This window comes from Asterias rubens, chromosome 3 (genome assembly GCF_902459465.1).
Source record: "Asterias rubens chromosome 3, eAstRub1.3, whole genome shotgun sequence".
NCBI lineage: Eukaryota > Metazoa > Echinodermata > Asteroidea > Forcipulatida > Asteriidae > Asterias > Asterias rubens.
In genome coordinates, this window is record NC_047064.1 from 3,205,482 (window position 1) to 3,232,759 (window position 27,278).

A 27,278-nucleotide genomic window follows, 5' to 3' on the forward strand; every position below is an offset into this window, starting at 1 on the left:
ACGTCATTATATTGCGTTAACGTCATAATACATTACCTTGGTTACGTTGTTACCATAATCTTATTATCCAATGTCATAAACAACACATTTTACAATGTAGACTTATTGTGTGGCTGTGTATAATATTTATTTTATCAATAAAAACATAATTTGGTGATGGAACAAGGTACTTTGTTTTTCTACAAATCACGTTTGAGTGAGCGTGAAAGAGCGGGTTTGATGAGTTTTCCTGCTTGACTTGTGACAAATGATTGTAACTGACATGGATTACTGACCTGCAAGACATGTCTACTTAAAGGCAGTGGACACTATTGGTAATTGTCAAAGACTAGCCTTCACAGTTGGTGTATCTCAACATATGCATAAAATAACAAGCCTGTGAAAATTTGAGCTCAATCAGTTGTCGAAGTTGCGAGATAATAATGAAAGAAAAAAACACCCTTGTCACACGAAGTTGTGTGCGTTTAGATGGTTTATTTCGAGACCTCAAGTTTTAAATCTGAGGTCTCGAAATCAAATTCGTGGAAAATTACTTCTTTCTCAAAAACTATGTCACTTCAGAGGGAGCAGTTTCTCACAATGTTTTATACCATCAACCTCTCCCCATTACTTGTCACCAAGAAAGGTTTTATGCCAATAATTATTTTGAGTAATTACCAATAGTGTCTACTGCCTTTAAGAAAGTCTACACAAGCAGTTGACACATATTTGCTTTACTTTTTGTACAAGGCCAATTTGCATGGAGCTACTTAAGCACAAAAAAGTATTTAAGCACGGGGCAATTTACTGACAACAGTTGGTTGCCTCTAAGTTGCCTGTAAAAGTTAAGCCTCTAAACTTTGCGAATATGGTATATTTGATTACTGTCCACAATAGATGTACCTAGAAACATTTTGCAAACAATGAGCACATTCTATCACCACGGTAATTATTAGGAGAGTCTAGCATTCTCCTGAAGACAATCGGATTCAGAGCATATTGATCGAAACGCCGGTTCTTTCAAGACCCAACACTACTCGAAGGAATTACACGTACACGGTGCTATAACAAACCTCACCTGGCCCAATTTCATGGAGCTGCTTAAGCACAAAACTTTGCTTAAGCAAAAGAAACTTGCTCAGTAAAATCAAATTACTGGCCAAGACTCCACTCAATTGTTATGCTAAGTAAGCAACAGCTAAATACAAGTCACAAGCAATGTAAATGGCATGGAATTTTGGCCAGTAACATGTGTAAAATAAGCAAGCTATTTTCGTGCTTAACTTTGCTTCATGTTCCATGAAATTGGCCCCTGATTAAACTGCCACCATGCAAAAGTTCAAACCCAAGTTATGATTCTCTTGTTCCATCTTCTCTTAGAATACTGTCGATGAAGAGTTATGTTTGAGTATAACGCCCAAGCCTGAGATGTCTGAATTGTGTTGGCTGCCGTGTCCCAATGACTGCGTAGTGGACAACTGGGCTGTGTGGAGTCCCTGCACTCAAGCATGCGGTAAAGGAGGCATGGAGACCAGATATAGAACCATCAGAGCATATCCTTCTAATGGTATGGATGATAAATAAAGTCTGGTTCATACGACCTCACATGAATTGCGAAAGCGAAAACATTTTCTTGGAGCACTTTGGTTGTTTGTCACTGTGCCAGCTGTGTAAGCTATACAGTCTCATGTTTTTACAAAGTAACTGCAAAATTCCAACTTGTTTTAATTTTTAGGGTAAAATTTTCGTTATGTCTGAACTCTTGAATCTGCCAAATATGCGCAATCCCTGATACTAATAAAAAGTTCCATCTTCACCTTCGTTTCTTGGCAGATCTCATCGGCTGAAATATTGTTTTAAGATTAAGAAGATCCAGACTCACCGCTGCCAGTTGGTTTGGCCCGTTTTATACTTTAAATTCTCACTATGAAACGAAGTGGGGGGGACTAAGGCAAGAAGGCCACCCCTGTTGTTACGTGCCTGTAATAATAAGTTTTGAATTCTTTTCTCTGATCTTCTGCCGATTACAGGAGGCCATGAATGCCCTCTCCAACGGCATCTAATAGAGACCAGGGCCTGTAACGAACACAGCTGCGCCCAGTTCGCTTGGAGCACGTCAGAATGGAGCGAATGTCTAGGTGGTCTTAAACCTGTAGTGTTGGAGGGGGTTGAAGGGATGTGTTCCATTGGGCGCCAGACTAGATCCATGGTGTGCGTCCGGACCGTGCAAAATAAGGAGGCACCAGAGAAGAGGTAAGCTGAAAATGATAATTGTTTGAATTTCAACTGTACTAGAAAGTCATGTATTTACCAGTAAATCGTGCACATCTTGCACCTAATTTTGAGACCTGTAAAGTCCCATTCTTTCATTGTTGAAAAAAATAGTTAATGGCCTGACGTTTTGACCCTAGTTGTATAGTCTTTCTCAAAGGCTATTTTATTGTACATTTCTTTACCTAGAAGTAAGGTTAAATTGAATCCTGAATGCTCATCAATATGATCAAACTACCCTAATGCTGAAAACTTAACTTTGCTTTTTTTATCAGCCGATTTGTTCTGTTTGATATGACCAAAATGAAACCCTCCAGAAAAGAATGTTTGATTCAATTTATTTTTCAAACAAAGAAAAAGTTATAAATTACTCCAAGCACTGATTTAGTTTGCGTTGAACAATTACAGATGCAGTGAACAAGGAAAGCCTGACAGTGTACGTGAGTGCCACATCCCATGCCCCCAAGACTGCATTGTTACCGGCTTTGGGGAATGGACACAATGCTCACAAACCTGCCAAACTGGTGAGTAAAGTTGTGATAGACTTCAATTTGAGACTTTTGAACGCTAGGTGGCAGCAGACTAAAGGCCCCCGGTCACACTGGCCTCTTCGATAACGAAAACAAGACTTACCAGATAACTTTTCATTGTTAATGTTGTGAGTGTGTTCACTTTTTAAGAACACCTGGTAAGTCTGCTGCCACCTAGTGTTCCCAAAAGTCTTGCATTTCATTTCATTGTCATGTTTGTTTAGCTCAGAATATGTTTGTGCGTGTTATATGAAATATCCAATATTAGGTCGAGCAATGGGAGACTTTCAAACACTGGTGGCAGCAGTAGCTTGCGCGTACATTGTGCCTAGGTCTGAGAACACGCACTACTGGTGGTGAGAACTGTAAAAAAGAGCCCTCCAATTTAAGTCTCTCATTGGAAAGTTAATCATATTTTGCTCCAGGACCTAAGACCATTGGCCTTTAGGCTGGGACATGAAAATATATTTTAATGGATCAAGCACGGTACTTGAGTCTTTCAGACGTCTCGTCAGCGACTTCTTGAGACTGTCTCAGGTATCGATGTTTTCGTTTCCTTAATGAGGATGTCGTCGAATCTCTTCACTTTCTTTGTCATTGATGAATAAAGAATGTAATGCATTATTCAAACTTAAAAACTGTAAAGGCACTGGACACATTTGGTAATTGTCAAAGACCTGTAATCTCACTTGGTGTATCCCAACAAACCTGTGAAAATTGTTGCTCCCTCAATTGGTCATCAAGTCAGAAAATTACAAATGGAAAAACACCCTTGTTGCACAAATATGTGCTTTCAGATGCCTAACAAAGGCTTCTGGCCTGAAGTCTTTTAATGTTTGAGTGAGAAATTACCTCTTTCTCAAAAACTACGTTACTTCAGAGGGAGCCGTTTCTCACATTGTTTTATACTATCAGCAGCTCTCCATTGCTTGTTACCAAGTAAGTTTTTATGCTAACATTAAATATGCTAACAATTATTTTGAATAATTCCCAGAAGTGTCCAGTGCCTTTAATTTATATAACGCCTGTCCACCTGCATTTTTTAATATCACTTTTAAGTGATTAAAATTCCTCAACGATTCCATCGCGATCAAATTCTTTAAAACAGTGTGTTTCTGAGTCCCCTCATAAATTTTTTAAAACTACCAACTTATTTAAGTGAATAAATCAATGAAATATTCATTGAGATTTTTTCTCCCCTGTAATTTTTGAATGCATTATTATCTTTTCAAATATTAAAGGTCTTGGATTTCTGCATATACGAAACCGCTTCATCTTAAAGAGAGACAGGTACGGAGGCGAGACTTGCCCAAAACTTCAAGAGCGGCAGGTGTGCCCAGTCCCAGACTCGTGCTACTCCTATGACTGGGTACCTGGTCTGTGGGGCGATTGTCAGTTACCTATTGGAAGACAGAGGGGCAACTGGGACGCCTGTGGAGACGGGCTACAGACAAGAGGTAAGCTGTGACTGGGTGCTGGGTTGAGGTATGGGTGATTGTCAACTACCTGTTGTTGGGGTGGGGTGATTGTAACCCATAGGACAGTGAGGGGTAATGGGTTGCTTTGATAGAGGTAAGGCATGACTAGGTACTGGGATGGACTGTGTTGCCTGTGGATGTGGTAATACAGCAGGTCATACTGGGTACTAGGTACAACTGGGTTGCTCATTGGGTACTAGGACACCTTGGTTGCCTGTGGAGGTAGTGCGACTGCAGGTCATACTGGGTACTAGGTACAACTGGGTTGCTCATACTGGGTACTAGGACACCTTGGTTGCCTGTGGAGGTAGTGCGACTGCAGGTCATACTGGGTACTAGGTACAAATTCCACTTTTATTCTACTGTCTTCCAGAGGTGCAGTGCCAACGTGAAGGTGGAATGCAAGTGGATGTTGACCTGTGTCTACGTTACGGACCTCCAATGATAGCTGCTTCTCAATCATGCCATATACTGTGTGAGGGAGAATGTGAACTTACTGAATGGTCTCGATGGACCGATTGTCCTGAAACATGTAAAGGCAGAAAGACCCGTAGGAGGCGGCTTGTTGGTGAGAAACTTTTTCTTTTTTTCCCCTTTTTTTCTGCAATGTTTAAAATGGTTTACCTTTTTTTTTTTTTTTTTCATTTTCTTTTTCAAAATGAAAACTTTTGAGGGTTGCTCTTTACCATCAATACTGTTTTTATTTTGGTAAAAGGAATTAATTAATTATTCATAAATACCTCAGACAGTTTCGCTGTTCCTATTGGTGGAGACCACGTGGGTGTGTATAAACCTTTGTTTATGACCGGTAAAAAGTGTTAATTCATGGGCATGACACGCGACCTTGCACCTGTTCTTATAAGACAGTTTGTTCATTCCTATTGGTCGAGAGCAACGGCTGAAACAGTTGTGCCACATCACGCGATACGCGCGACGCGCACAGCATTCCCTTATAAGGAGTTGTTTACCCGAGGACGACGGAGGGCTTTACCATTTCATAGCTGGAGTGGTGTTGTGTTGAAAGAAATCGTTTATTTTGCCATTTATTTTACCTTTTGACCAAGAAGTGTTGATGTTTTTTGACCGAAAAGGTATTTATGAATGGGAATCAAAGTGTGTTGAATCGGTTTTCAACTAGTGGTTTAAACCCGCCGAGGCCTGGTTCTTTATAATTTACCTCGACTTCGTCTCGGTAAAATTATCAAGAACCAGGCCTTGTTGGGATTCAACCACGAGTTGAAAACCTCTTCACCACACATTGATTCCCTTATTTATAATAATAATAATAAGAAGAAGAAAACAGCATTAATAGTCATCTCAGTAATGACCTTGAACACAATACACTGTATACTCGGTACTTTCCCAAATCACATTATGGATCAAACATCCCTCGATGCGCTTTAAAATATAAATATATACATTGTGTAACACACTAGAGACAATAGATACCAGACATGAAAAACTAAGAACTTAAGAAAATGGCTTCTATTGTATACAACCCAAAGTTTTTATTGCCATTAATTTTTAGAGTGATTACCAAACGTAACTCTTTCCTTCAAGCAAAACTCCTCGGCAGATAAAATGCAAGACACTGAAAGTACAGTATTTGCAGAAAACGAGAAACTAAGTTAAGAAACCCTTTGTAATGACTTGGAACACAATACACTGTATACTCGGTACTTTCCTAAGTTCTTTAAAAAATATCCACAAGCAAATCACTTGGATGGGATTCAAACCCACAACCTTTGCATTGCTAAAGAACAAATGTCTTACCACTAGGCCACAGAGGCTAGAGGCAGTTTGAGTATATAGTGCTTCATACACATCGGTGTAAGGGTCAAAACAAATTATATTCTTCATCCCCAATACAAATGATAGCATATATATAATATATTTCTTTTGCAGGTCTGAGTCGTCGGTTATCAGTGTGCACCAATGAGCAGCTGTACCCACTGGCCGAGACCAGTCCCTGTAGGTGCCATAACTACAGCTTACAACCCATGGGGATCTGGTCCGATTGCTTCATGGAACCCTCCCAGTTTAAGGGTCCTCCCAAGCCCGGCAGTCAGATGGGCGATTCAGCAGGGGGCGTGTCTGGTGGGTGTGGTCTCGGGGTGCGGTATAGGGCGGATATGTGTATAGATGAGGAGGGGAGGATTGTAGATGCTGCAAAGTGTGGGAGCGATACAGGTAGGAGCGATGAAGGAATCTTAACTCTTTAGAGACCATTAATTTCTGAGTCATCTAAATTCTTCGAAGTGGTTTATTTCTTTAATCACATTTTGTCAGTTAAAATGTCAAAAGAAAAAAAACTCACGTTTAGAAATTTGACCGCTATGTTTTGTTTGTCATTGGAATAATACAAATAAACTGATCTCAAAAGTCTTTTTAAGCCTAAACCATTTTAACATGTTAGTCAGCCTATACTAAATAAAATGTTCCCATATTTTTCGTAGAACCAAATATCATGCCTTGCAACTGATACAATATAAGAAATCATTACGCTTTGCATGGTCTTAATAATAAGAATAAGCTATAAAATAATAGTAAACTTGCAGGCACAACCATGTAACAAAACTCTGTTGAGGGAGTGTTGGATCTGAAAAGAGCATTATGGTTTTTCTTACATGGTTGTTCCCGCAAGTTTACTATTATTCATAGTTTATTCTTATCATTATTCTTGATTATTTATGTTAGATTTTACGGTTGAGATGTGTGAGATACCCTGCCCAGAGGATTGTCAGCTCGGCCCTTGGTCCTCGTGGAGTGAATGTAGTCAGACATCAGGTATTGGACAGATGATCAGATGGAGAGAGATTATGCAGGAGTCATCAAGCGTTGGTCGGCCCTGTCCAACCCCAGAGAGGGGCAACAGGGTGAGTACTTAACCACTTACAGTCGGGATGTCCTAAACTTGTTCATGCTTATAGGTAGCATTCAGTTTCGAAATGTCCTGGGGCAAAATTTGTTTGGGCAAACCATCATTTTGACTTAACCAAGCAAAGACAACAAACATTCTCATAAAATAGTGCAGGATTTTAAATTTTTTATTTTATTTTTTTTTGGGGGGGGGGGGGGGTGATATATTGTGGCTTTTGTTCACCGTGAATCAGCCAAACCGTGGCCATCAGCCATGCCGATTGATGGTCGATGGCACAGTGGAACATCGGTTTTCCAGTGGTGGCAGCCAAATGAACTTTGTAGTCTGGGTTCTCCTCCCACATCTCACAGTGAAGCTTCCTTCATTGTCTTTTCTCCTTTGGGTTCTTGGCTCGTACAGTGATTAAGTTCTGCTGTTTGGAGAGTCATTGGCTTCACAACTCAAGTAAATGAAATGAACTTCTTTGTTTGTGTGTATTATCTGACAGATATACCAGCGCTTGCCGTGCCGATCTGATGCTCATAGTCGTCTGCTTTGGTTCAAGGGACCGTGGCAAGAATGTGAGATTATACAGGGTAATGGGAGCTGTGGACAGGGACACCAGCGACGTGAAGTCGGGTAAATACTCTGCTCTGCACGCACGCTTGTGAAAAACCTTTCAGCACCTGCATGGGGCTTAATACAGATGTTTTTTAACACTCACTCTAAACTGTTTACAGTAAGAAACGTCACAAGATTGAATAAGAATGAGAGGTGACAAGTTGCTCTATAACCTGATGCCTCATTTGACGGCGCACTCTGTGTACGTCTTTAACACAGAATGGACCAACCACAGGACAGAGATATCTAATTTATTTTGACTTTTCAACGTCACACTTCCAGGGGTTATGATCTAGAGTAAGGCCTTCTGGGGGGAAATGGTGCAGCGAGATCATACACCACTGGGAGCAAGGTTGTCAGTACATAAGCCCTACCCAATTATGGCAACGTGACTGCTGTGCCCATTTGGGTATTGAACAGTATGTGATAGGAGCTACAATAAATTGTTCCCTTCGCATCCATAATATTTCCCCAATTTTTCCAACGGCTGTAACTATTTTGCCTAAAACCGTCCAAAAGTTTTTTATTCAACACCTGCAAGGAAATGCAGACTTATATAGTAAAAATAATTTAAGAGTACACTCATTTGATGTTTGAAAAAGATTTATAAATAAGTCAACCTCAAATTTCCATTAAATTTTTTTAGGAATAAAGTTACCTGCCTTTTCCGTCTTTAAAAAACACCCAATACTTTTAGAAAAGCTTAACAATATGATTTGAATCAACTCCCAATTTTGTTAAATCAAATTTCTTTGTTATGTAATTTGTTGTTGTTTTTTCCACTCACCCCAGGTGTAAGATAAGTGGCCCGCCAGGATCCTATGCACCGGACAATAGCTCCAGTCTCTGTGATCTACAGATTCGTCCATCAATGACCAGGCAGTGCGGCAAGCCATGCTCTGGAGAATGTGTGGTCAGTGATTGGACAGCGTGGTCGATTTGTCCGCAGGTAAGGGAGAAGATTTTATAGAAACTGAGGAAATTGATAACTAGCATTCCCTAAAAAGCTCACGTTAAGTTGCCAATTTCTTGGGAGGGAATCAATAAGCGTATTTAAGATTGGAACTTGAGTCGAATCCCGCTTCATACCAGATCCTTGATTATTAAATAGGTTTTTAATCTCTACACGGTTACTTGAATTTGCCCTGTTTTAGGGTTTCTTCTTCAAAACTAAAAGTTGTTTTATCCGTTCCACATCATCCCATTACTTGTTGTATTAAAGCTACATTGCTATCCTTGCTTACTCAGGACTGTGACAACCTCCACTATCACAACCGGACCAGGACGGTTCTCCGTCAGCCTTCGTCCTTAACAGAGGGGGGTGTGACCTGCCCTCCGTCCCTTCAAGTCGAGCCGTGTCATATGGGCGTTGACTGCACAGCGCATAGATGGAATGCAACCGACTGGAGCTCGTGTATAATGGAGCAAGGAGCTGCTTGCGGGAAGGGGAAGATGGTTCGCATACCTCGGTGTCTGCTGAATGACGGAAGGGAGGTAGACCCATCAATCTGTGAAAGGGTATGTAACATATTCAGCACATGTATAACAACTGCCAAGAGGTGGCGCCCTTTGCTTAACATGTATAGCTTAAGATATATCAGGAGTCCACACGGAATTGAATAAAACAAAGTAAAATTAACTGGCAAATAGAATAAGCTCTTGCAAACTGCTTACCAACTGAATAGTTAAAGGCCTGATGTTTCGACCTTAGCAGAGTCTCATTTTCCCCCACTTTTTTTAGCCTTTGAGAAAGAGTCTGCTCTGGTTGACTCTGAAAGGAATGGTGGTTCACAACTCCGCATATTGAATCTTAGCATGATCGGATCGTCTTCAGAAGTAGTCCTTTTTCTAAAAACGATTAGAGCAACTTGTTGAAATGTTGAGTTGTCAACCACCAATTTTTTTTCAGAACCAACACTACTCAAAAGAGATTTACACATGGTGCTGCGGCATACCTCAAGTAAGATTTGATTTCATTTATTTTGCTAAATCCCGCTGGTCGGTGCACACAACTTTTCAACCTTACCCTTCTTCTTCTCATACCTTACAGTTGAACCTTCCTAAGCCAGAGTCGTTGGCAGTACCTTGTTCTGTAGAGTGTCCAGAGGATTGTATACTGAGTCCGTGGTCAGACTGGGGGAAGTGTACCCAGGCTTGTGGACACAGCGGTAAGTTGCTCATCCCTCGGGAAGGAGTTTTCTTTTAATAAGGCCGGTTTATAGTCGGTGGTCGCCGGTCGAGCGATGGAAATCTTGCTCGCGATCAAAAAAAGACACAGTCTTTAGGCCTCAGCAAAGACTATAAACTGTGTCACGCGTCAACATTTCTGGCCTTTATGGTAATAAAAACACTGGGTACAGTTTTACTGCTACAAATCAAAAGAGCATTAAGCAACTCTTTTGCAGTAAACCTCAAACCTCAACTCCAAATAGGAGGAAAAACTCAAAGATTCAACATCTTTTAAATCATTATGGTACCCGCTGATAAATTATAGGATTCCGAACTGCCTCTAACCAGCGGGCTCCCCCTAGTGATATGCCTTTGGATTTTCATTCCCACAGGACTCAAGAAAGTATACAGTACTTAGTACACATTATACAATTGCACGCTGTGACGGGGTCCATGGCGTTTTTTACACCCGAGGGGGCAAATCGCCCCCGAGGCGAAGCCGAGGGCGCCATTTGCCACCAAGGGCGTACAAAACCCATGGACCCCAGTCACAGCTTGCCACAATTGTTTTGTTATACCTTGGTAACATTGTTATTCCTCTTCTCGAAGTTCTGTTGTCATCTTCAAACATTATTACGACGGAGTAATGCATAGTTTAATCATGGTTTAATAAGCAGATGACCAGTTCAAATAAGAAAAATTCTTCACCTGTTCCCTCGAACTCGCGTGTGTTTTGTACACAGCGCTGGAAATCGTTCAACGATGGGAACGATCAAGGTGATGTACACTTTAATATAACTTTTCAGTTAATATAACTTTTCATGTCACACTCGCATAAAGCGTAGCGCGCATTCTTAGCCACGGTACATGCGTTTTTGTTGCACGTCACAAATTGGTTCTCGACCAATCAAAATTCACAATTTGTTACCGAAGCATAACAACAATGTATTGGGCAACTCAAATAATTGTTATCCCTGATGCAAAAATTTAAATCTAACAACCGTTTCAGTGATTCTGGACTTCATTGTGTTTCATTTATATTTACAGTTGGGCGGACACGCAGTCGGTCTATCTTGAGATCAGCCAATGAGATTGGAAGGCCATGCGTTTCATCGTTGTACCAATGGAGACCGTGCAAAGCTACTCCTTGCTACCGTTGGGTCACTGGAAACTGGCAACAGTGTCTTCCGAGGGTGAGTCTTGCTTTTTTTTTTTTTTCAAAAAATAAAAAATAAAATAGGGAAACTGACTGGATAAATTTGAAATCATTTCGGGTTAAACAGAGAAAAATTAACTACAGTCAGGCGAGATATTCTTCCTACGTAGTCTGTGTTCTGATTTCTTTGCACTCAGAAAACAAATCTGAGATTTTGTTATTAATAAGGCCTGAGTAGTCTATTATATCCTACACCTCGTGTATATGTAGGTCAGCCTTGTACTTTCATTTTCATTCAATGGTTTATTAAAAATCTATTCAATTTGCTGCCAGCAGCAGAATTACATGAACAGTTACATAGTTAACAATTTAGAGTAATAAAAACATTACATTACTATTTAAAATGGCCTAAATCTAACACAGAAAAACGGAGAGGGAGAAGTACTGTACACTCTTATAGGGAGGAGAATAGTTACTTAAAATTTATTAATTAAACATCTGAGTAAAACATTACAATCATAATTTAGAATGTTAGAATGTTAGATAGAATGTTTCTTCTTTTTCCAAGGACCAAATATTATGCCTGTACAGTGGGATTTGAGTCTGTTTTTTAGTTCTTGTACACAACTTGATAGACCTTATGCATTGACGTCATCCAGCCGCCATCTTAGAGGAAAAACGGTGACGAAACAATCGAAACGCACAGATTTGTACGCGCGGCGCACAGGATTGGCCAATGAACAACCTCCTTTTGACCTCTAGGTGAGGGCGCCCTACTGAAATGACGTCATGTGCATAAGGTGTATTCTAGCTTTTGATGGCCAACTTTTTTTTATAAATATTATCATCAGTATCCCTAAATCTAAGTTTAACAAAAAAATTACCCCCCCCAAAAAAAAAAAAATAATAATAATAATAATAATAATAATATATATATATATATATATAAATAAATAAATAAAAATAAAAAATAAAAATAAAAATATCATAATAAAATAAACCCTTAAAGTAAGACATCTCTGGGGTGGGGACAACGTGTAAAATGTTGATATATTGCTGTATTTTTACGAAAATGCTTTGATAAGTACTATTTTTGATTTGGGGAGTTTGGTACTCATATAGTAGTACTACTTTATTTGTGCTCAGCCAGTATGATGGGTAACCATTTTTTTTTACAAAGACACTAAATGAACAACATGAACAAAATTGAGTAACTTTTTTCAGAGTTTATATTCAGCAAACTCAATCACTTTTAATTCATCTTTGACACATCAATTGATATTTGATATATTAATAACATTAAGATAACCGCTACATCAGTGGCTTTCAAACTGTTGCTTATAAATTGGACACAAAAACATATGTTCCCATTACTGTATTTGTTCACACATGTAAATGAACTGGGGGAAAATGTGGAAAAACTTGGGACAGTCCCTACTCATTGTATGCCAGAATGCAAACAAAAGTCTGTGAAAATGTTTCAATTCACTTTACGGGACTCCCTCAATAGACCTTTCCATTGACGTTGCGATAGAATAGTAAGGTCTATATGCACCTTGAGCCAGAAGGCAAAGTCAAGGACTTAGTTTCATTCACCTCAGGTGTATGGTGTGATGAAAACAGTTTAAAGGTCATGCTGATCATGGTATGTTTCCCTCAAAACATTTTTAGAATGTTTTTTTTTTCACCTGAGGTTTTTTGTCACAGGGTTATACATAAATAGGAGCTATGGCATGCAATGGGAAGAAGGAAATAACAACATTGATGGATACATTCAAATGGAATGTTCTACTTTTATTTAATTGTGACCATCAATTCAACTCTCAGTTGGTTTTGGTTTTACAAGTATGCACGTCTGGATACCAGTGATCACATTGCTTCAAAGTGACGTGTTTCTCAAAATGCTTTAAACTTTTGAAAGTTCTTGTATGGTGTTGACTAAGAGTTTTTATTGCAATTAATTTAAAGAGTGATTACGCAAACTTCTCTACTGGAAAGCAGCTTTACTAAATTGTTGCCTCTGATCAAAACATCGAGAGAGAATTTAATGGAGAGGGAATACCAGGGCTCTTCCTGGAGCCTACATTGTAAAAAAGTGGTTGCTCTAAGTTCACATGAAATAAGTTATAACTGAGCTGTCAACAGAAATAGACTTGAGGAAACAATTGATGTATTATCACTGAATCGTTTAAAATACAAGGTGACCTTTATGTCAAAAATATAGTTTTTGAAATAAACTCATCTGTGTAAAATTCAGTACCTTACATGTATATGAAATGGTTTTTTAATTACACTAAAGAGCATAAACGAAGTATAACTTTATTGTTGCCATTTTTTATAAACAAAAGTTTGTAGAAGTGATAAACCTTGATACACAAAGCAATACAGTGCTCACACATCAGTCGCTTGAGTGACGTTTGTATTTTCACATAGTGACCTTTCTGGAAGCGTAATATTTTCACGAAGTGACATATCGCAATAGGTCTCAATATGCATTGATTTGTACCCAAACCCGTTTTTTAAATGACTTTAGTGTTTAGGAATTTTATTCCTATGAAAATAGTTGTAGGAATGAAAACTCAGTTCTGCATGAATAAAATGGCTCGTAATTCCCCCCCCCCACCCCCTTTACAAAATATTTAAGATATAGTAAGCAGACTTCAAAACAGCACTTTGAAAAATTTCAATTGTGATATTTTTTTTTAAACATTTTTGTTCTCTCTTTTTTTTGGGCCGTGGTAACTTCAAGCTACGACACAAGCGACAAAATTATCTGCTTGCTCAAAAATATATGATTCAATCAAATCATTTGTTTGTGTGGAGGTTTGAAAAAAAAACACGTCAACTTGTAATAATATTTCAGTCTTTATACTCTCCGGTAGATCTTAACTGAGTCTTTATCAGCCACAGCGAGGTTATCCCTCGGGGTGAAGATAATCCCAAGTGGGTTATACAATCCCTCCACCATACACCCCAAGAGTTCCCCAGTCCGGTTGTAATGATGTATCTCACACAGTCCCTTGAACATAGAATGCACCGCGACGTAGATAAATCCGATAGCGTCGCAACATACACCCGTCGGACTCTTATCGGCAGTACTCACACAGAACACAATGTTGCCTTTATAGTCCATCGAGACGAGTGTCCTCTTTTGGTAATTGCTGTAGATGATCCGTTCCCCGTTGGCCATTGTCATTTGCATGTCGATCAAATCGGCAGGTAGCACCCTCAGGAGCTTACCGTCCGGGTGATGGAGAGACACTGCTTTCTTACCGATGTTTCCAACTGCAATTCTGTTCTGCTTGTCCACGGCCAGGCACGTTATTATGCTGGGGGCAGAATGCCCATCATCTTGCGTCTGTAGGAAAGGGATTTGAACGTCAAACAAGTAATTAATCTCATTGTCAAACACTTTCACCATGTTTTGATCAATTACCAAGAGTTGGTCATCTTTGTTGATTGCTACGGCGAATGGATTGAGCAATGCCTTGTCTGATTTCTCAATTCTCTTGCATCTTTTAGTGTCTTGCGAGATCACTGTAAGTTGCCATTTTAACATGTCAGTTAAAGCTAAATCCCCATTGGAGTACATGGCAAGGTAGCCCGCCAGTTGGAATGCTTCCTCAGTGCTCTCAACAAGTTCTTCTTGTAGTTCCCAGTTTTCAGTCTGCAGAACATGCCCCATTGTGATTTTAGAGCCTTCCTGCGCCTCTGCAAAGTCAAGGAAGGATAGCTTGTGCATTGGCTGATCGATGACTTCCTTGAGCAATTTGTTGCATTGAGCGGCGACATTGTCCCTGGCTACGAGGACTTCCAGTTGGCTGGCTTTGTTTATAGCATGCTCCAGGATGTTCTGATTGGAGCTTGCCATCTCGGCTCCTTCACAGTGTTTTCGATGTTGCTCCTCTATTTTTTCTGCTCGGTCGTTGCTGAGTTGGGTCACCTCTTCAAGAAGTGCTGCCGACCTTTCTTTGATTTTCTGGATTTGATACTTCTGTTGCTCAATAATCTTCTTTTTAGTGTTATGAGTCATGCTGTGGAGGCGGCAGTATGCATCCTCCAATGTACTCACTGATTGTACGAACTCTACTTTCTGCTTCTTAATCATCTCAAGGAGCATCTTCATTACATTCTTCCATTCTACCTCCGCCAAAGCAGCATCGACATAATGATGCTTCGTCGCGTTGTGATCGACTTTCAAACATTCTGAGCAGATGAGCTTTTTGCAGGGTCTACAAAAGTGGGTGAGTTCGTTATTTGGATGTTGCACACATTGTTTTGAGTTCCCTGCGGAGTAATCCGTAAGAAACGGTTCCAAGGGTTTGTCTTTCTTTAGCGACATCACTTCGTAAGTTTTCACCGAGCGATTGTGAACTCTGAGCATCTTACTATCATAACTGCTTTTCATGGGCTCTTGAAGAAAGACCGGATCATCTGACCTTTGACCTACATGACTCGACTCATGCTTGGAAACGTCAGCGATTAGAGCTTGTAGCAGGGTGTTGTCTGGGAGGCCATTTAACCCGTTTACGGGAATGGGTGTGTCCTTCGCACAAGTAGGACAGGGTATGGTTCCCTTTAGGGGGGTTGGATGCTGAATTGTTTCTGACAGGCAGTGGAAACAAAAACTGTGAGAGCACCTAAGCATCTTAGGCTGGTTGTACTGCTTGTTACAGACCTTACAAATTAAGTGACCACTTAATCGTTTTTGCAGATCATCGGTTTGGCTGTCCGGTAGTCCATTTTGTTTTTCCTGTGTTGAGTAAAGATAAAAAAGGGAAAAACACAGTTTTAAGTTTATGAGAAAAACTTAATATTTTTGTGTAAATTTTTGTTTTTTTGTTTTTCCTGTGTTTACAAGATAAAAAGGGAAAAACTGATATTGAAATTTATGACAACAAAAAATTACTTTTGTGCCATTTTTTTGTGTGCATTTAAAATATTTGAACTTCCATTTTCAAATTGCTGTTAAAATTATATGCAATGAGCATTAAGTCAGAAAATCTTCAGCAGAAAAGGCAACATCTTAAATTTTTTAAAATGAGGTCTTAAAAGACCTAATGAAGATAGCTTGAACTTGGATTGCTATGGTTCGGTAACTTCGGCGTTTGCTTCTTCTAAACGATCCAAAAGAATTTTCCTTTTAAAGGGAAGGTACACGTTTGGTAATTGTCAAAGACCAGTCTTCTCAATTGGTGTGTCCCAACAAAAGCATAAAATAACAAGCCTGTGAAAATTTGGGCTCAATCGGTCATCGGAGTTGCGAGAAAATGATGAAAGAAAAAACACCCTTGTTGGACGAACTTGTGTGCTTTCAGATAGGAATAAAAGACTTCTAGCTAGAAGTCGTTTATTATTTTAGTGAGAAATTACCTCTTTCTCCAAAATTATGTTACTTCAAAGGGAGCCGTTTCCCACAATGTTTTATAATATCAACAGCTCTCCAATGCTAGTTTACCAAGTCAGTTTTTAAGTTAAAATTTGTTTTGAGTAATTACCAAATGTGTACCTATTTCCCTTTAAATTGTTGAAGTTTTATTATATTTTGTGGTCCTCTGTTTTTCCCTGTAATATAAATTTTACCAAACTGACCTTTTTGGGTAAAGCTGGTAGCGGTTTGATAGGCTGCATTTTCATATACACAGATTCAGGGTCTGGTAATGCGTTATCAAGATGCCATGGCAGTTTTTTCTCTGATTGGCCGGTTGGAGTTGCGGTGTCGTCAGAATTGTTGTTCTGACAGTCAGTCGATGATATTACAGATTCTGGTTTTGGTTTAGCGTTGTCAAGATGCCCTGGCAGAATGTATTTGGATTGGCCAGTTGGAGCTTCGGTGTCGTTAGAGTTGTTGTTCTGACCGTCAGTTGATGATATTACTCGTCGTCGTTGTGGCTTCGGTTGAACTTTTGGCTTTGGGGCCACGTCCCAAGTGTAAACAGCGTCACGCTGTCGTGGAGACTTCATAGCCTTAAAGACTTTGGGTTTAGTTTGCATCTCTGACTGGAGGCAGCTTGCTTTGAACCCATCATCTTTAAGGAGGCTGTTCCTAAGATGCTGCAATGAGGATGTGGTCTCATTCCACTCTAGATTGGGGGGTGGATTCCAGCTAGATGACCGTCTTCTTTGTGGAAGCTCTAGCTGTAGCGCGTTATTCATTGTGAATCTCTCGTAAAAATATTTGCGAAAACTGTTGATCACTATTACCACACACAGGGCTGGATGGCAAAGACGAGTTTCAAACATTCACACAAAATAATTAGTCACAAAAAGTCGAGTCTGGTTTGTGTAGCATCAAATAGTACTTATTCTACACAGAAGGGACTCTCCTAAAAAATATTCCAAAATAGTTGATCACCAAGAGGAGTTTCAAACATTCTGGAAAATCTTTGGTCACAATGAGTCGAGTCTGGCTCGTTTAGCGTCGATAAGAACACAGAAGAAACAGGAGCATGTTGTTCCGACCTGAATGTACATGTAGCATTCATGCATGTTTGTTCATTCCAAGATATCAAATATGCTAATGTGCAGTTTGCAGGAAAGTCAAACAGGAAAGTCAAACAGATCTTTCAATCCAGCAAAATGTCCAGTCAGGGAAGCCTGCACAAACAAAAACTCACAGTGAAATGAAAGTTTGGATGAATGTATTGAAAGGTAGTGTTGACCTTGCGACTGTGTGTACTTGGCAGTGGCGGTTAGTAAACCAGTCGTGTCGTTATGAATAATGTCTTTTCATGAAATCGTGAACGCTTGATTTCTTTTTTCATTGACACCAGTCTTGAATTTTTTTTTTTTTTTTTTTTTTTTTTCAACCAACCAAGCCTTTGGAGTTATGTTACAATAAGAGGGGAAGTCCCTTTCTTTTGGGAAAACAGCCTCATACAAAGAATGTTGTTTATTTTAGGAGCTAAGTTCCTCATATTGAGTGGCATCAATTGGGGAGACAAAAATGGTTGGATTTATATTCTTTGTTGGATGTAAAGGAATTGAGAATGGGCAGGCTCTGGTTTTCAAGGGCATGGAGGTAGACATTTCTACACCCATATCTAGGGCAAGGACAGTATTAATGTCTGGATAGGACTCCTGTAATAATAATACTTATAGGACTCCGATATTAAAGCCATTGGACACTTTCGGTCCAGAAACTTTGTTTAAAGTTCACAGATTTACAAATAACTTACAGGGTTTACAGAAGGTAATGGTGAAAGACTTCTCTTGAAATATTATTCCATGAAATGCTTAATGTTTTTGAGAAAACATTAAAACAATATAAATTCTCGATAGCGAAAATTATGGATTTATTTTAAACACATGTCATGACACGGCGAAACGTGCAGAAACAAGGCTGGGCTTTCCCGTAAATTTTCACAGGTTTGTTATTTTATATATAAGTTGTGATACACGAAGTGTGGGACTTGGACAATACTGTTTACCGAAAAGTGTCCAATGGCTTTAAAGATTGGAGTTTTGCGACTGTATATGAGGTAAGATATAAACATCACATGCTAGCCTAGCATGTGATGTTTCCCCTTGAGGATCTGTATTAGTGTCGTACAAACAAACATTTTTTTCTAGTTTTTATTTTATTTTTTATTTTTTGTCTCATCAAGGGTGGTGATTGTGGCATAGGATGGCAACAGCGTAATGTCACATGTCAACAAGAGGACGGTGTCATTGTCAGCGAGGAGCTGTGTCAGAAAGGGGCGTACCAGAGCAACATCAACGTCACCGAAGAAGGGCGGGAACGGCTTGAGGTAAGACTAATGACAAACGTAATACTATTAGATTATAGCAGAGTACCAACAGATTTTTTCAACAGTTAAATTAGTCTGAAAACATTTGTGTCAATTGTAATGGGATGAAATTGCAGCCCCCCCTTTTTTTTCTTCTTTTTTTTGTTCCTCTCCTCCCATCCCATTACACAATGTTTGTGATTTTTTTTAATGTATTCTATGAATAAAGAAAATATTTTTAAAAAATTTAAAAATTACTAAACTATTCCAAAATTCCCACTTACAAAAGTCTAGTAAAGAAATTGCACTGGTTTCATTTTCTCTAGGTTGGCCATTGAGGAGAATACAATCAAAGTCTTTAAAGGTGGCTAATTCTTTACTGAAGGAGTCAATTTCCTTCCCCTTCTGAAGTTTCCCATTTCAATGATCTAACCAACATCTGGAAGTCTTGTTTAATTAAAAAGATAAAGGGTCATAAAACAACAAAAATGCTTATATATGGGCAAAATTAGAAACAAAGATACAAAAAATGTCACATGTGGATGTTTCAGCTGTGTCTTCTTGCTGAGAAATAGCAAAAAAAAGTGTAATCGTCACAGTATTTTCACAAACTGTCACAATATTTCACAGGAATCATGTGAAAATCTTTTAAGTAGTGTTGGTTCTGAAAAAATACGGCGGTTGACAACTCAAAGTTTCTATCAGGAATACGATTATAATTTTTGATCAAATTTTGAGTTTTTTTTAAACCACCGATTCTTCTCAGAACCAACAGTACTAAACAGAGATTTTCACAAAGTGTTACCGCAAACCTCACCTAATTATACTTCCACCATGCAAAGTTTCAAATCGTACTGACCACAATGTAGTAATGATTCTCTGATGTTTTGTAGGCCAAGGTTAAGCTAACAGTATGACATCCTGTCGCGTGTTATGGCCTAGCGATAATTAAAAGGGCACGGGATTCAAATTCTGGTGTTTCTGATCAGCAAGGTGTGGGTTTGAGTCCCAGAGGTGACGTGACACCTGTGTCCTTTAAGCAAGACACTTAACCATGATGCTTTGTCTTTGGATTTGACAGAAAGCCGCTGGTCCCGTGTGTTGTGTAACGCACGTTAAAAAAAACCATGCACTTACCAGAAAAAGAAGGGGTGTTCCTGGTGTTCCTTGAGCATCACTGAGTGACGGATAAACGCAATATATAAAAAGCCAATATTATTATCATTATTATTATCCTGTTTGTTACAGAGAGAGCGTGTATGTACCATCCCTTGTCCCAGTGAATGTCAACACACAATCTGGAGTAGCTGGAGTAATTGCTATATATCCTGTCTACAATCAAGACCCATCGGTAAATAACTCTGCAATCATTTCAGCAGCTTTTTTTTTCGATTTAGAATTGTTCAAATCAGGGCCCAATTTCACAGAGCTGCTTTAGCAAGAAAGATTTGCTTAAACTGTATCTGCTGAGCAAAATTTAATGGACGTCAGTTTACAGATGTTACATTGTATTTTAGCTTGTAACCCTATTCTGGGAAGCATAAGTTTGTTGTGCTTAAGCAGCTCTATAAAATTGGGCCCTGCGCTCATATAAACAAAGTAGGAGTAGGGTCCGGTCGATTTATGGGTCAACTTTACCCTAACTTTGGGACAAAAACACAATACTGATACTGATTCCTGGTAATTGCGACCCAGGAATTGAAACCAGGAATAGACGCTGTCATGCAACTTGTCAATTGTTCAGCTGATTTCCTTCAACTGTTTTTTCCTTCCTTCCTAGTACAATAGGAAACTGACACCACTGTTCAAAGGTCTGTGTGGCTTGACAGTTTAAACTTCCTACTTCAAATCCTTCTTTAAACAAAACATTGTTGGATATCTATTATTTTCAGGTAAGGTTGGCGCTAGCACCATGTGTAAATCGCTTTTGAGTAGTGTTGGGTCTGAAAGAACTAGTGCTCGAAGCAGAGTCATCAACCACCGGTTTCTCTCATCAGAACAAAACACCACTCAAAAGAGATTTACACATGGTGCTAGCACCAACCTTAGTGAATATAAAAAGCAAATTTATTTTTATTTGAAGATGGTTTGGACCACCCACCCACCACAAATTTAAATTGTATATATTGAATGGCTTCAGAATATAATCTATCCAATGAAGAACAAAGTACCGCCTTAAATGAACTAGACATCAAAGGTCTCAAACATCAGTAGTTTTCTATGACTTTTTCTGGCTTAAAGGCAGTGGACACTATTGGTAAAAGCCTTCACAGACTAGCCTTCACAGTTGGTGTATCTCAACATATGCATAAAATAACAAACCTGTGAAAATTTGAGCTCAATCGGTCAGTGAACTTGCGAGATAATAATGAAAGAAAAAAACACCCTTGTCACACAAAGTTGTGTACACTTAGATGGTTGATTTCGAGAGTTCAAGTTCTAAATCTGAGGTCTCAAAATCAAATTCGTGGAAAATTACTTCTTTCTCGAAAACTATGGCACTTGACATGTCATGACATGGCGAAACGTGCAGAAACAAGGCTGGGTTTTCCCATAATTTTCTCCCGACTCCGATGACCCGATTGAGCCTAACTTTTCACAGGTTTGTTATTTTATATAGAAGTTGTGATACATGAAGTGTGGGCCTTGGACAATACTGTTTACGGAAAGTGTCCAATGGCTTTAAACAAACAACTTTGTAAGTTTAATCATAACTTAAATTGTCGATCTTGGCAAGCTGGTATTTCTTTTTCTTCTTTTTCGTTTGTTAATATATATTTTTTTAATTTGATTATTCTGAATGGCTCCTTCCCTAATTATTTCCCCTTGTGAAAAGTTTAAAATCCTACGCACTTTTGGTTTTTTTTTGTATTAATAAAAGTGTGCCTCCAAAATTACTTCCAAATAAACATCTGGTTATTTTTGTTGTTTAGGTAATGAGGGAATAGAGGTGAGATCTCGTGCAGCATTGGGTCCTGATGTCGGATGTCCGTCAGATGAGATGGAGTTCAGACCATGCCAAGGTAATACAGAATGGACATAACTGTACAACAGCACCAGGCTATTTTAGGAGAAACACCAACAGCACTTCAGTGTGTTTAATTGGATTGACTGTTACAAGCAGTGTTTTTTTCAGTGTGTTTAATTGGATTGACTGTTACAAGCAGTGTTTTTATGCTTACTTTAGGCTTCCTCTTGTTACATATTGTATTTTTTTTTTTTGTATCTTGTACTAATTTTCCTTGTTTAAGGCATCAAAGACCAGTCTTCTCACTTGGTGTATTTCAACAATTATGCATAAAACAACAAACCTGTGAAATTTGAACTGTGTGCTTTCTGATGCTTGAATTAGAGATCTCAGAGGTCTCGAATTCAATTCAAATATTTTAGTCAGAAGTTACTTAACGCTACTTCAGAGGGAGCCGCTTCTCACAATGTTTTAAACTATCAACAGCTCTCCATTGCTCGTTACCAAGTAATTTTTTATGCTTACATTTATGTTGAGTAATTACCGGTAGTGTCCAGTGCCTTTAAGCGTGTTGAGACTCTTGTCTGATGCGCTATATAAAACCTGTGTATTATTAATATTATTATTAATTGTTTCTCATCAGGTGAAACTTGTCATGAGTTTACGTGGCATACAAGTCCCTGGAAGAAAGGCAAACGAGAAGTTTGGTGTCAAAGGTCAGATGGTCTTAATGTAACAGGTGAGTTGTTAATATCACTAGACATTCTTAACTGGATCCTAAATCATGAACTCGTAAAGCTTAAAATATTTAGCTGCATGCTATTAAAGATATTATAAAGGAACATAAAACATGAAAAACATGATTTTTTAATTTAGGTCTAAAAGCTTACTGATTATGTTCATACTACAACCCTTTTTTCTGTGCAATTTTTCCCCTCTGAAATGAACTCATATTCAAAGAAAACTGTATCTGAAAAACAAAAAAAAAACAATCGCAAGTGCTGATTTTGAACAAAAATTAAGGTATACAATGCTGCCAACTGTATTTTTACTATTTTATCCCGACTTATACAAAAGATTAAGCATTTTTCACAGGTTTGTTATATTAGGTATACATGGTTGAGCACACAAAACGTGAACACTACATACATACATACATACAAATAGGGCATTTATATAGCGCCACTACGTCAAGAACACTGTCTGCTACTATTTTGTAGGTTCCACCAGTCTTGTATAATATCTTTCAGGTAAAATATATTATTAACTTAATTTCTTAATATAATGAATAATTAATGACCTAATTTCTTGGTATATCTGCAATCCTATATATATATATTTATTATATATCTATTATTGTTTGATTTGCTCCATGTAGGTCCCTGTACTAGTGACACCAAGCCCAGTATATCAGTAGTATGTCTACCAGAGTGTGACACACAGGTTTCATTCTGCAGTGAAGACAATGTGTGTCAGTGCAAGAAAGGATACTCACCAAAATTTAGGTAAGGATTTCTCCAAAGGTTTTCTTCCTTGATCTCAATGATTTTGTTTGTACAGAAATTGATTCCTTAGACTCCAAGCTGTCTCCACTTTCCAGTAAGTTTAGTCTTACGCTCTAGTTCATCCAATTTAGGGTGGTCTTGCGAACTCAGATTTGTCGATGGTTGAACATTTTAATTTTCTTTTTAAGAAATAATAGGTTGCATGGTGGGTCAAAAGAAATAACTGACATTTCAAATGTTTGTTTTTAGATGTGGGAGAAGAAAAAAAAACTCCCAACTGAGGAAAACCAGTACCATTGGACAAATATGTATATTTATTGACATGTAAAAGAAGACAAAATACCCAGCTGGCCAAGATCGTCAAATTCATTCCTGAATAAACTACACAAAAAGTTGTTAGTTGGCATAATTTTGCTTCTCAGTGTATAGAATATGATATAAATCCATCAATTTTTGTTTAATACAAATTTGGGACGGGTTGGTAAGTCAACATAAGTTTGAAGGTTGCCTTCAGTATCTCTTAGAAGGGTGTAAATTGCCATTGTATTCAATATTCTTCAGGTGCAAAATTTGTCAACATCCAAAATATCTGATGGCATCATCCCTTCCTCTCTAAGCACACTGTGTATATTTTTCTTGCTTTCATTGCTTTGACAATCATTGACATCAATATTCAAATTTGGCAATTTATTGTGACATTCGTATATGGCTTGTGTTAACAGTGAATCAACAGGTCTCCTGATCAAGTGCATAGATAAATCATGGACAATGCAGCAAGATGGCGGGGGAGAACATAGGACACCAGACCAGAGTGTGAGCGCTAATCAAGGCAATCAAGCGACTACTACAGAAAATGATACCATCCAGAAAGACGCTGAAAACACGAGATCTAAAGGATTCTTTGGTAAGAACACCCATTATGTGGCCTTGTATGCTTTAATGTACTTTTAGTTTGATTGTTCATTCTTAAATGGACACTATTGCTTATTGTCAAAGACCAGTCTGATCACTTGGTGTATTTCAATATACACAAAATAAAAAATCTGTGAAAATTTGAGCTCAATTGGTTGTCAAAGTTGTGAGATAATGATGAAAGAAAAAACACCCTTGTCACACAAAGTTGTGTGCTTTCAGATGCTTGATTTTGAGACCTCAAAATCTAATTCTACACTACTTCAGAGGGAGCCGTTTCTCACAATGTTTTATACTATCAACCTCTCCCCGTTACTCATTACCAAGTAAGGTTTTATGCCAATAATTATTTTTTGAGTAATTACCAATAGTGTCCACTGCCTTTAAGTTAGCCTCAATGTCACCATGAGAAATTGTTATTTCTTTTAAGAATGAATGAATAAATGAATAAATGAATAAATGAATAAATGAAAACAAATTATCAGACAAACCCTGTGTGGAAATAAGTCAAAGATAATCCTGAAACATTTTTATCCCATGTTGAAACTGTTTTGAGAGCTGAAGTTTGCTCTTGAGATCTTTCAACTACTTCATTTCACTTTGATACAATAGCCACATAAGGGAAGTCAACAAAAACTGATATTATATGGTGACATTCTATGACTATTTAGTAACTGTTTGCATTGTTTGAGTATTTTGCAAATACCTTCTGTACCGTTTTCATCTTTTTCATCCAAACAGATTAAAATCTGTTTGAACCAATAATTGTGTAATCCTTATCAACAACACCTTCTGGTTTGTTGTTTTTTTCTTTTTTTTTCTTTTTCTTTGTTAAACCTCTTTGATAAGTTATGATTTTGTTTCCTTCTCTACAGAAACAATACCTCCTTGGGGCTATGCTGTAGTAGGCTGTGTTGGACTTTTGATCCTAGTTATTATCATTGTTGTAGCTGTCGTTTATGGCTGGTAAGTATTAAAAGCTACTCATTTTGTGTACACAAAATTTAGTTTATGCAAAACAAGTTAAACGTACTTTCCTTTTCATTGTTGTTATTATCATCATTATTTATTTGGTCATTGATACAAGAAAACATAATTTTGTCGGTGTATCTGTTCTTGCAATTAAAAAATAAGGTCATTAACTCTGATGGTCTCAGATCCTCTAAAATCATATTCAGGAAGTTGTTCAGATATTGTTGCCACTTTACAAATTACTGAATTGACAAAAGATCATATCTAAGTAGGGTTTGAAACTTTGCATGGTGGAGGTATAAGTAAGAGAGGTTTGCGAATGCACAGTGTGGATATCTCTTTTGTTTACTAGTGTTGGTTCTGAAACACGACTAAACAAAAACATGGTGTTATCGCAAACCTCTCTTAGGATAGAATCTACCGCTGACAGTATGTGTTGATGGTCAGGGATTACACCCAAATTTTCGATACACCTTTACGAAGCGGTAACAGAGGGATCACCTAAAGGGAGATGGAACTTTTATTTAAAGAAATAAATATCTTAATCTTGATGATTTTTCTTTTCAGTCGTACAGCAAGACGGAAGGAGGAAGAAAAGAGGAAGTACCAACATGCAGCCGATTATTCCCTCTACTGGGACGACAACGCTAAAAAGAAATACAACGGGGAGGTAGATCTCTGATGACACCATCAAATCACAAACCAAGGTTTTTTGTAAATTATTTTGCTCTTTCTTTCATTTGTGTACAAACTTTTGTGGTATTTTTTTAAATATATATATATATTAAAAAATCTTGAAAAAAAAGGAAAAAGAAGGACACTGTACTTGAAAGGTTGTAGAAAAATGCAGTTTATCCGCAAGCTGGAGTGACACAGTGACATTTTGATAAAGGGGTGTACCAACGAGATCAAACGGTGGACAAAGTTTCCATTTTCACGTCCATCAAGTTGTTTTTTTCCATATCGAAAAAAACGTCCTGGGTGTTTTTTCACAGCGTGATCGTTTAATAGGATGTATCTACATAATATAACCACTTGTAACAAAAAAAGGAAAAAAAAACACTCAATTTGTCCGATTTCGCCGTTCAGGATTTTTCTGCACAGATTCTACACAACCTGTAAATATTACTGTACTTTGAACTTTCATTATGAAGGTCAAAGGTGAAGCATAGAAATAAAGCCAGGAGAATGTTGAGTTTGACTACACACTGTCCCCCGGGGCCAAATTCATAGCGCTGCTTAAACCGTAAGCAAACTTTCATGCTACCTACAGCAGAAAAGTTTGCGTAAGCGTAAGCAATTCACAGGTCAGCAAGAATTTAGCCTGTGAAGGGGTTACCCTGTTTCAGCTACAGGTGTACGCATGTAGGTGGCCCATGATGGCAGTTGATTTGGTTCGCTAGCCCAAATCAGTGTCGCCCTCACCTTGAAGTTGACGTTCGGCCTTGTGATATTTGGCGATATCTCATGAAAACATTATTTAAACAAATAAAATAGTGAGAGTTGACTGTAATGACTCAAGCAGAGTTTTCTTGGTCCTATTTCTGTGCATAAAATCAAAAGATTTAACCTAAAAATGTAATTATCTAATGAATTTTCAGAAATGATCACTAAAAACTAAAAAAAATTGTTTTTTCTTTTCGAGAAAGCTAAAAGGATTCGGAAGTAAATACAGTGAGAAGGATTCCGTAAAAGTCAGTAGAATTGCAATTAATGGATAGGCTGGTACTATGCAATCTCAACAACAAAGTTATTTTTTAATGTTTAGTGTGTATAATTGTTCATAGAATATGATGGTTAGTGTTATGTAAACTGATCCCACTGTATTATTTAATTTGGAACAAGAATAGATCAAATGGACAAAACCGTTTGCAAATGACAAATGAACGTTTAGCTGCAGTATTACTGTCAAAAGAATTGAAAATAGAGTTTTGTGTAGTTGGGTTTCTAACTTCGCAGCTGCCTTTTGATTGGCACAGCTTTCTAAATAAAAGTAAGACATGTCATGTGATGCACCTAAACCAATCACAAGCCAGATTCTATGTACAGGGTGTTGTAAAATGGCTTACATGTGTACGTATGGAGTACATAATCTGTAAGTATATTTAAAAACATATAAACCTTCAA

The 27,278-nt window shown here is 38.2% G+C and overlaps 2 protein-coding genes across 6 annotated transcripts in view; one reads left to right on the forward strand and one right to left on the reverse strand.

Moving 5' to 3' along the window:
* Positions 1-26,318, forward strand: part of LOC117288167 (thrombospondin type-1 domain-containing protein 7A-like) — a 116,788-nt gene extending 90,470 nt beyond the window's left edge. For all 5 annotated transcript variants that reach the window (XM_033768892.1, XM_033768893.1, XM_033768891.1 and 2 more), the window contains 20 exons: positions 1,360-1,546; positions 2,010-2,232; positions 2,659-2,774; positions 4,022-4,237; positions 4,632-4,826; positions 6,164-6,448; positions 6,956-7,134; positions 7,627-7,757; positions 8,532-8,688; positions 8,988-9,257; positions 9,790-9,907; positions 10,956-11,101; positions 18,672-18,815; positions 20,043-20,145; positions 21,728-21,817; positions 22,406-22,501; positions 23,141-23,267; positions 23,990-24,171; positions 25,055-25,145; positions 25,719-26,318. In XM_033768892.1, coding sequence (XP_033624783.1) covers positions 1,360-1,546; positions 2,010-2,232; positions 2,659-2,774; positions 4,022-4,237; positions 4,632-4,826; positions 6,164-6,448; positions 6,956-7,134; positions 7,627-7,757; positions 8,532-8,688; positions 8,988-9,257; positions 9,790-9,907; positions 10,956-11,101; positions 18,672-18,815; positions 20,043-20,145; positions 21,728-21,817; positions 22,406-22,501; positions 23,141-23,267; positions 23,990-24,171; positions 25,055-25,145; positions 25,719-25,833 — 3,171 coding nt within the window. In that variant the 3' untranslated portion in view covers positions 25,834-26,318. The remainder of the gene's footprint in view (positions 1-1,359; positions 1,547-2,009; positions 2,233-2,658; positions 2,775-4,021; positions 4,238-4,631; positions 4,827-6,163; positions 6,449-6,955; positions 7,135-7,626; positions 7,758-8,531; positions 8,689-8,987; positions 9,258-9,789; positions 9,908-10,955; positions 11,102-18,671; positions 18,816-20,042; positions 20,146-21,727; positions 21,818-22,405; positions 22,502-23,140; positions 23,268-23,989; positions 24,172-25,054; positions 25,146-25,718) is intronic.
* On the reverse strand, positions 12,844-18,185 carry LOC117288168. Its single transcript, XM_033768897.1, has 2 exons — positions 16,657-18,185; positions 12,844-15,817 (listed from the first exon to the last, which is right to left on the reverse strand). Exons 1-2 carry the CDS (start codon positions 17,305-17,307, stop codon positions 13,931-13,933), a joined length of 2,538 nt encoding a protein of 845 aa, XP_033624788.1. The 5' UTR covers positions 17,308-18,185; the 3' UTR covers positions 12,844-13,930.
* Positions 26,319-27,278: the final 960 nt, after the last annotated feature.